The sequence below is a fragment of the Arachis duranensis genome, chromosome 7 (genome assembly GCF_000817695.3).
Source record: "Arachis duranensis cultivar V14167 chromosome 7, aradu.V14167.gnm2.J7QH, whole genome shotgun sequence".
In the NCBI taxonomy this organism is placed as follows: Eukaryota; Viridiplantae; Streptophyta; class Magnoliopsida; order Fabales; family Fabaceae; genus Arachis; species Arachis duranensis.
Genome location: NC_029778.3, coordinates 25628216 through 25638625, shown reverse-complemented (window position 1 = coordinate 25638625; position 10410 = coordinate 25628216). Strand labels below are relative to the sequence as shown.

Here is a 10410-nt window from a genome sequence, read left to right as displayed (position 1 = left end):
AGATAATTTTTTTATTTTTGAATTTTATGATGAAAGAGAAAAACACACAAAAGGCACAAGATTTAAAATTTTTAGATCTAATGCTCCTTGTTTTCGAAAATTTTGGAGGGAAAACACCAAGGAACACCAAACTTAAAATTTTAAGATCAAAACACAAAAAAGACTCAAGAACACTTTGAAGATTCACAAGAACAACAAGAACAAAAGAAAGAACACCAAACTTAAAATTTTTAGAAAACTTCAATAAAATTTTCGAAAATTATAAAAAGATTAACAATAAACACACCAAACTTAAAGTTTGGCACAAGATTCAATCAAAGAAAAATTATTTTTGAAAAAGATTTTAAAAAGAAGATACCCAATTACCAAGAACATAAACCAATGCTCTAGCCAATTGAGCTGTAAATGTAACACTTGTTTTGAAAAGGTATATTTTTTTGGAAGACTAATGCTTTGGAAAAGCACAAGAAAAATAAGAAAAGACACAGAACAAGAAAAACTAAGGATCAAACAAGAAAAATAAACAAGAACAACTTGAAGATCAAGGAAGAATGAAGAACACAAATTCGAAAAATTAAAAGGAAAATATAAAATATGCAATTGACATCAAACTTAGAACAAAACACTAAACTCACGAAAAAAAATTGAAAATTGATAAAGAAAAATAATAATTTTGAAATTTTTTTAAAAGAAAATAAAGGACTCAAATTTAATGACTCTATAGCAACAATACTCTATTCCTAATCTAAGCAACAAAATAAATCTTTAGTTGTTCAAACTCAAACAATCTCCGGCAACGGCGCCAAAAACTTGGTGCACGAAATTGCAATCACACTTTTGCAATCCGCACAACTGACCAGCAAGTGCACTGGGTCGTCCAAGTAATACCTTACGTGAGTAAGGGTCGAATCTAACGGAGATTGTTGGCCTGAAGCAGGCTATGGTTATCTTGTAATTCTTAGTCAGGATATCAATTATAATTATCAGTTTGAATTACGAAAAAAAAAGGGCACAAAATAAATAATTGTACGCGATTATGGAGAATATGTTGGAGTTTTGGAGATGCTGTGTCCTCTTAATTCCTGCAACATAATACTTTCTTACATGCAAAAGTGCAAAGTTCCTTCCATGGCAAGCTGTATGTAGGGTGTCACCGTTGTCAATGGCTACTTCTCATCCTCTCAGTGAAAATGGTCCAAATGCTCTGTCACAGCACGGCTAATCATCTGTTGGTTCTCGATCATGTCGGAATAGAGTCCATTGATTCTTTTGCGTTTGTCATCACGCCCAACAATCACGAGTTTGAAGCTCGTCACAGTCATTCAATCTTTGAATCCTACTTGGAATACCACAGACAAGGTTTAGACTTTCCGGATTCTCATGAATGCCGCCATCAATTCTAGCTTATACCACGAAGATTCTGATTAAGAAATCTAAGAGATACTCATTCAATCTGATGTAGAACGGAGGTGGTTGTCAGACACACATTCATAGATTGAGGAAGGTGATGAGTGTCACGGATCATCACCTTCTTCATAGTGAAGCACGAATGAACATCTTAGATAGGAACAAGCGTGTTTGAATGAAAAACAGAAATAATTGCATTAATTCATCGAAACGCTGCAGAGCTCCTCACCCCCAACAATGGGGCTTAGAGACTCATGCTGCCAAAAGGTACAAATTTCAGATCTAAAAATGTCATGAGATATAAAATAAGTCTCTAAAAGTTGTTTAAATGCTAAACTAGTAACCTAGGTTTACAGAAAATGAGTAAACTAAGATGAATAGTGTAGAAATCCACTTCTGGGGCCCACTTGGTGTGTGCTGGGGCTGAGACTTAAGCTTCTCACGTGCTTGGGCTGTTTCTGGAGTTGAACGCCAAGTTGTAACGTGTTTTTGGTGTTCAACTCTGGTTCGTGACATGTTTCTGGCGCTGAACGCCATATTGCAACATAGAACTGGCATTGAACGCCAGTTTACGTCATCTATCTTCACACAAAGTATGAACTATTATATATTGCTGGAAAGCCCTGGATGTCTACTTTTTAACCCAATTGAGAGCGTGCCAATTGGACTTCTATAGCTCGAGAAAATCCATTCCGAGTGCAGGGAGGTCAGAATCCAACAGCATCAGCAGTCATTTGTCAGCCTTTTATCAGAGTTTTGCTCAGGTCCCTCAATTTCAGCCAGAAATTACCTGAAATCATAGAAAAACACACAAACTCATAGTAAAGTCCAGAAATATGATTTTTGCTTGAAAACTAATAAAATTCTATTAAAAAATAATTAAAATATGCTTAAATCTACATGAAATTACCCCCAAAAAACGTATACAATATCCGCTCATCAATATTTTTATATTTAAATAATATATTAATTAATTAATACTTATTATACCAAATTAAAAAATTTATTAAAAAATATTATAACAATATAAAATAAATTTTAAAAATAGTATATCAAATTTTTTTAAAAGGTAACCTGACACGCTAACAACTTTTTTTAATAGATGACGATAAAATTGATAGAAGAATTGTTTTGTGAGGAATTGTTTTGTCTCACAGAAATTAAGAATAGGGGTTAAAGTATCTTTTTTTTTTTTGTTAGGAGTTGTGATGTCCTTTATGGAAAAAGATAAAGACTACATTAGTCCTTTACTCGATACAAAATGATGGTTGTACTATTTTTTATATAAAAGATATTAGGTGTACACACAATTAACTATTATAGATAGATAGATATGTTATTTAACTCATTTTTAATATTTATTTTATAATGATTGCTGATTTGGTTACTAATTTTTTTATGAACACTTATTATAATTGTTTTTGTATATATCTTTTTTTTGGTTTAAAGGACATTTTTTATTTATTTTTTATAACTTTATTATGTATAAATATAAAATTATGGAGTGTATCGGTACATTTACTATGTCAGTGTTGGTAAATAATTCGTCAACTAAATCGTTCAAGATGGATAAAGGTCTAAGGCAAGGTGATCCTCTTTCTCCATTTTTATTTGTACTTGTTGTTGATGTTCTACATAGAATGATTGGGGAGGCAGTAAAAAATGGTTGGATATCCTCGCTATTCGTGGGAAGAGACAATATAGAATTGTCACATCTCCAGTTTGCTGATGATACTATGTTGTTCTGTCCGCCAGAGGAGGAGTCCGTTAAGAATTACAAAAGGCTTCTACGATGCTTTGAATTGATGTCGAGCTTAAGCATCAACTTTGAGAAATCGAGTTTGATACCAATCAATTGTGGTCAATAGTGGGTTCAGAGCATGTGTAGTTTACTAGGGTGTAAGGAAGCTGCTCTTCCGGTTAAATACCTGGAGATCCCTTTAGGTGCAAATCCGAGGTTGGTCAAGACTTAGAAGCCAATAATTGACAAAGTGGAGGAGAAGCTCAGCTTATGAAAATCCAATGTTCTTAATAAAGCGAAAAAGTTGGTTCTCATCAAAACTGTTTTAAATAGTTTACCAGTATATTATTTAAACTTATACAAAGTGCCAAAAACTGTGGCGGAGAAACTTATTTCATTATAGAGAAGGTTCTTGTGGGATAAGGAGGATGGGAGGAATGGCATGGCTCTGGTTAGATGGGAAGTGGTGCAAGCTCCAAAAAGGTTAGACAGGCTAGGAGTCGGTGATGCGATGCTCCGCAACACAGCTCTGTTATTCAAGTGGTAGTGGAGATTCTCTAAGGAGGAGTGTCCGTTGTGGAAGAAAGTGGTGTACTCCTGCAATAATCTCTCCCCTAACTAGCTTTTATCCATCCAAGACTTACCTACTAGAGGGGGCCTTGGAAAGATATTTGTCAGTTATAGATAAAGGAGCAACCTGTAAGAGACAAGATGATAACTGGCTTCTCAATGGAGATTGGTGATGGAAGAAGAACTCTCTTTTGGGAAGATGTCTGGTTAAGTTGTGGTTCCCTTGAAGGATAGATTTCCAAGGCTGTTCTCGGTTTCAACCCAAAAGGGCTTTGTCATAAGGGTTTGTGGGTTTTGGGATGGGTTAGAGTGGATCTAGAACTTCCAATGAAGGCATGAGCTATTCCAGTGGGAGTTGGAACTTGTGAACCAATTACATGAAACCTTGAGGCCGGTAAAACTAGCTTCTGACAGAGAGGATAGAGTTGTCTGGAAGTTTGACAGGAAATGTGTATTTTCTACTAACTCCTTTGTGCAGGTACTACAGGCAGAGACGATTCCGGAAGACGTAACAAGCTATAACTTCACCAAGACTATCTGGAAAGGTTTAGTCCCTCCAAGGGTTGAGTTATTTATATGGTTTGCTTTAATAGGCAGAGTGAACACTAAGAAAAGGCTGTGTCGACTTGAAATTGATAACCAGAGTGATAATGTGTGTGTTCTATGTAATAAAGATGTTGAAAATGTCTGTCACTTGTTTCTTAGTTGTGAATTTACTTGGTAGGTATGGTGCGCTTGGTTATCTGGTTTTGGCATTAAATGGTCCGTTCCAGGTGCTTTAAAGGAACACTTTGAAAGCTGGACAGGTGTCACAACTAGGAAGGAGGAAAGCAAGAAATGGTTCATAAGTTTCTTTGCGGTTATTTGGAACGTCTGGTTGGAAAGAAACCGAAGATTATTTCAGAATACGGGTAAATGTGCTGGTGGGGTTATCAACATGACTATGCATAATTACAAGGAATGGAGGAGTGAGGATCCCTTTGGTTGTTGATGGCAATGTCGGAGATGACATTGGGATGCGTATTTGTTGAGTAATTTAAGTCGTAACAATAGGTGTTTTTTATTGTTTGTTTTTGTATCCAATGCTCCACGTCTGTGTTGAGGTCTTCTTGTTTCAAAAAAAAAATTAATCATTAAATTAGTCATCAATATAAAATATATATTACAAAAATATAAAATATATGTTAAAAATAAATTAAACAACATGCATAATCTATTTATATACAAATACACACCGTATTTGATTTAATAACCAATTTTTAATATGTATATAATATTTTTTTATTAATTAATTTTAATAAAAAAAATAAAAAAAAAAGATATACAAAAAGATATGTGAAGAGTGGACTATATAACATTTCTTTTTGTATAATTAGTTTAGCCCATACATTAATTATTTCTCTGCTTCGTCCAACTTATTCTCACTCATTGAAGTTATATGTATATACTATATAGTAAGTGACTAGCATATCTTTACATCATACATGACATTTTTTTCATGGTTATATATCTTAAGTACAAGGTAAGTATTTAACTTGAAATTCTTCGCATTTTATTTCAAAAAATAAAGAATAGGACAAATTAAATAGCACCTCAACTTTTCCCATTAACATAAAAAAAAAAAAAAAGCATTCTCTGTCTATCTAGATTCAATTTCAATTCCAGTCCAGAACCAGGGATTGAGAGCCTGGCCAGTGGCCACATACATATTTATTTGAATTGAATTCAAGAAGCCATTTCTCAAAACGCACTTCCAACGTAACTTTATGTTTTTATCCTAAAAAAGAGAAAAGAATTAAAAGCTTCCAAAATATTTCATATCCAATCACTATAAATCACATCACTCACTCACTATCAGTCTTCAATTCACTCCAAAGAAAAGAAAGCGGCGGAAAATGTCCACTCTTCAACTCAACCTCCTCCTCCTCAGCTTTGTCTTCTTCCATATTCTTCACTTGGCCACCGTCAATGGTGTTGCAATTCCAACTCAAGGAAAGGGACAATGGCAACTCCTACAACCAAACATTGGCATTGTAGCCATGCACATGCAGCTTCTTCACAACGACCGTGTCGTCATCTTAGACCGCACGGACTTCGGTTTCTCCAACATATCCTTACCCAACGGCACGTGCCGCCATGACCCAACAGAGAGGGCCGTCAAAACAGACTGCACAGCTCACTCAGTCGAATACGACATCGCAACCAACACCATCCGCCCACTCTTCGTCCAAACCGACGTCTGGTGCTCCTCCGGCTCGGTTGACTCCTTCGGAAGACTTGTCCAGACGGGCGGCGACAGCGACGGCGAACGCGTTGTAAGGACATTCCACCCTTGCCCTACCTGCAACTGGAACGAACTCCCTAACAGACTTCTGGTGAGAAGATGGTACGCCACCAACCACGTCCTGCCAGGTGGACGCCAGATCATCATCGGAGGAAGAGCTCAGTTCAACTACGAGTTCTTCCCAAAGAAAACCTCCGCTGATTTTAGCACTCACTTCTTGCCTTTTCTGAAGGACACAGCTGACAAATTCCGCGGAGAAGAGAACAACCTCTACCCTTTCGTCTTCCTCAACGTAGACGGCAACCTCTTCATCTTCGCCAACAACCGCGCCATCTTGTTCAACTACAGAAACAACACCGTAATCAGAACCTACCCTACCATTTCTGGCGGGGACCCTAGGTGTTACCCTAGCACAGGCTCCGCAGTGTTGCTTCCCCTTAAGAATCTAGAAGCAGAGTCCTTGGAAGCTGAGGTTCTGATCTGCGGTGGTGCCACCAGGGCAGCTTTCTTCCGAGCCGGTCAAGGCACGTTTCTCACTGCCTTGAACACATGCGCTCGGATGAAAATCACAGATCAGGACCCAGAATGGGTAATGGAGACCATGCCAGGAGGCAGAGTCATGAACGACATGATCACGCTCCCAAACGGCGACGTTTTGATCATAAACGGAGCATCTGAAGGCTCAGCCGGTTTTGAGTACGCAGTGAACCCGGTTTTCGCGCCTTTTCTTTACAAACCGAATGAACCAGTCGGAGACAGGGTTGAGGAATTGAATCCGTCCCAGATTGCTAGAATGTATCACTCCACCGCCATCTTGGTCCGTGACGGTAGGATTCTTGTTGGTGGAAGCAACCCGCACGGCAATTACGTGTTCAAAGGAGTGATGTTCCCTACGGAGTTGAGATTTGAATCGTTTTCGCCACCGTATTTGGATGCTCAGTTATCGCATCTGAGACCATCCATTGTTAGTCCTAATAATCAGAGTTACAGTAATCTCACTTATAACCAGAGCTTCAAGATGCAAATCAGCTTTACAGATGGAACGGTTGCCCCAGATTTGATATCCGTGACAATGTACGCACCGCCGTTTAACACTCACTCGTTCAGCATGAATCAGAGGTTGTTGGAGCTAAACAATGGAGAATTGAGACACTCCGATAATTTGACTTTTGAATTTGATGTGAGAATTCCACGTTCTCCCTTTCTTGCACCACCGGGGTTCTATATTCTTTACGCTGTTCATCAAGGAATTCCAAGTGAGGGCATCTGGATCAGATTAATTAGAGAAGAGAATGAAATTTCAACCCAATTATTAAATTAAATTTTCATGCATCTTTTTTATGAAAAATATAAGAGTACATGTAGGCAAGAGTTTTCACTTTTTTCTTTTTTATTTGATGTATGTTTTTCTCTTAATTAAATTCAATTATTCTTCTATAATTTATCGTTATTTGTTATTAATTTGTACCGCTAATGTGAGAAATAAGATTGACGAGTCCAGATAGCTCATGTTCTAGGTTGGATTTGATCAACTCGTGATGATAAGATAGAGTGCATGAAATAAATCATATCTTTAAAATAAGGATGATGAAAAATGTCATTTACTCTTCAGATGATTTAGTTTTTTGCAACTTAATTGACCATTTTAAATGTTATGACTCATAAAGAAGCAAATAAATAATTTTCAATAATATATTAATACGTTATATTCTGTTTGAATTTGTTCTTATTCTTATATAACTGTTTCTATATATATAATAGTTTATAGTTTAATTTGAAGGAATCACTCAAATAAAGATTTTTATTTCATGTTTTGTTTAAGATGTTATTGTATTGTATTTTAATTGGTTTTTGTATAATTTATTCTGTATTTTTCGTCACATATTATTAAATTTTTTAAAAGATTTAAAAAAAAATAAAAAATATTTAGATTAGACTAAAATTAAAAAAATAATAAATTAACTATTAGATTTTTTTAAATAAAAAAATATGCACACTCATCAAAAAATATATATATATATATATATTTATACGACGAAAAATATCAAATAAATTATACAAAAACTAGTAAAAACGTAATACAAAGACATCTTTAACAAAAAAAATAAAAATAAAATAGATATCTTTGTTTAAGTGATCCCTTAATTTTATCATTAGTGACTAATGCTTATTGTGTTAACTTTGAGGGAAAGAAACATATATTCAAACTTCACAACTTATAATAAGATACCATATCTATCTATCTTATCTCTCTAAATTTTTTGTCATATTAAAGTTCGATATTAAAGTATTGTTACATGAATTTATGTTATATAGTTAATTTTTATTGTGTATGTCATATCAATTATTTTGAATAGATGATAATCATTAAAAAAATTGTTCTTTGAATTATGTCATTTATTTTAAATAGTGACAATGATTAAAAAATTCTCTTGTAATATGCATTTTCTTTCTCTAAAAAAACGTAACTCCTTAATTCTTGTAATATGCATTTCCTTTCTCTAAAAAAAACGTAACTCCTTAATTAATATCCTTAGTTAATTGAATTTATTACATATCATTAAGTATTTGTTAATTATAAAGTAACGGTTAAAATACAATTAAAATCAATATTAAAATAATAATAATAATAATTATTAATTACAAATATTCAAATTATTTATTATTAACGATCTATTTATATATATAATTAATAACATTCTTGTTACTATTACTTCATTGATCTTATAATAATTTCTCACATGAATTATCAAAAAAATAAAAAAATCTCTAATCACTTTAACTTTGAAACATCAACATCAAAATTATACCATAAAACATTATTTGCAAACAAACTAATATTTATATTTGTTTTATAAGTTGAACGGTGTTATATATACAAAATAATAAAAACACAACCACAATTAGCTAAATAACATTACATCTGATAATATTTACTATTAATTATGGACCTTTAATAATATAGAAATTATCTTTTTTGTGAGTACATAAAAAATATAATTTATAAATTCAAACATTTCTTAAAACAAATACTTCATATATAAAATTTAAATTGCTAAATCAATTTTTATTATAATTATTATCATAAAATTATTATGATGGTTAATTTTTTTTTCATAATTTTTTTATTATTTTTGTTGTGAAAAATTTAATTATTTTAATAGTTAATTATTTTCTAAAAAAGATAATTGAATAACACAAAAAAAATTTATTAAGAGTAATTTATTTATATGTAATTAAAAAATAATTGAATAATTATATACGATAAAAAATTAATATTATTAAAAAATAAAATTAAAGTTCATTTCAAAATTAAAAATAAAGTTTATTTAAAATTATAATTAAAAATCATATTTTTTTCTTTTTTTTCTAAAATTTATGTACTAGTAATTCTATAAATATTTTATAGAAAATCAAATTAAGTAAATTAAAACTTTAAAAATTATATTAAAACTCGAATATAATTTTAAAATAGAACTTTAACTTATGTAGTGATTAATTTAAATGAATAAATAAATAAAAATTCAACCTAGTTTTTATCAATGTTTTATCTTTGAATTGAAAATTTAACGAGATAATAACTTTAATTATCTTAACTAATATCCTAATTAATTATTTTTATGTTTTTAAAAAAATGGTATATGAGAAGAAATTAATTAATTTGTACACTTCAATAAATAGTTATTTGACTAAAATAAAAGAAATTATTTTTTTGAAATTTTTTAAAAACTAATTAATATTATATATATTTTGTTACAATACATCTAATTATAAAATTTTATTTATTTCTAATGCTTGTATTAAAAACGAAAACAAATTTAAATTAATGAATTTTAATCTATAATATAATAATAATATATTAATTATTTTATATATCACACGAATATAAATTAATTATTTTTTTATTTGTAAAAATTTTAAGAGACATGATATATATATATTCATCCATGTGTAACTGTGTGGGGGCAATTGTCCCATTGAACTTTTGAAAACTAATAACAAGTATATATATGTGTAAAGAATTGCCCCCTTATAATAATTTATTTGCCCCCGCACTTCAAAAAAAAAATTGATATGTAGGAAACATTTATATTATTAAATATTAATACAATAATAAAAATGATTGTATTATATAAATTCAAAACAAATATTAATAATAACTAATAATAATCTAATTATTTAATTGCCTAAAGTTAAGCTTAACTTTTTAAATATAAATGATATTATTAATATTTAATACTTTTTTATAATATATATCATTTATTTAGTTTTTATTGTTTTGTTTAATTTAATTTTGTTTATACATACATATGATATTGTTTTCGTTAAAAAAAACTTACTATAATATTATAAAATGTCAACTTTGCAATTAAATATTGAAAAGTTATTTGATATTCGTTTAATAGAA

The 10410-nt window shown here is 31.5% G+C and overlaps 1 protein-coding gene across 1 annotated transcript; it reads left to right on the top strand.

Moving 5' to 3' along the window:
- Positions 1 to 5613: 5613 nt before the first annotated feature.
- Positions 5614 to 7323, top strand: LOC107458460 (aldehyde oxidase GLOX-like). Its single transcript, XM_016076663.3, has one exon. It carries the CDS (start codon positions 5614 to 5616, stop codon positions 7321 to 7323), a length of 1710 nt encoding a protein of 569 aa, XP_015932149.1.
- The last annotated feature ends 3087 nt before the right edge of the window (positions 7324 to 10410 follow it).

Bases quoted from the DNA above. Each gene is read 5' to 3' on its own strand.
- LOC107458460 (XM_016076663.3), top strand. From the start codon at position 5,614: ATGTCCACTCTTCAACTCAACCTCCTCCTCCTCAGCTTTGTCTTCTTC.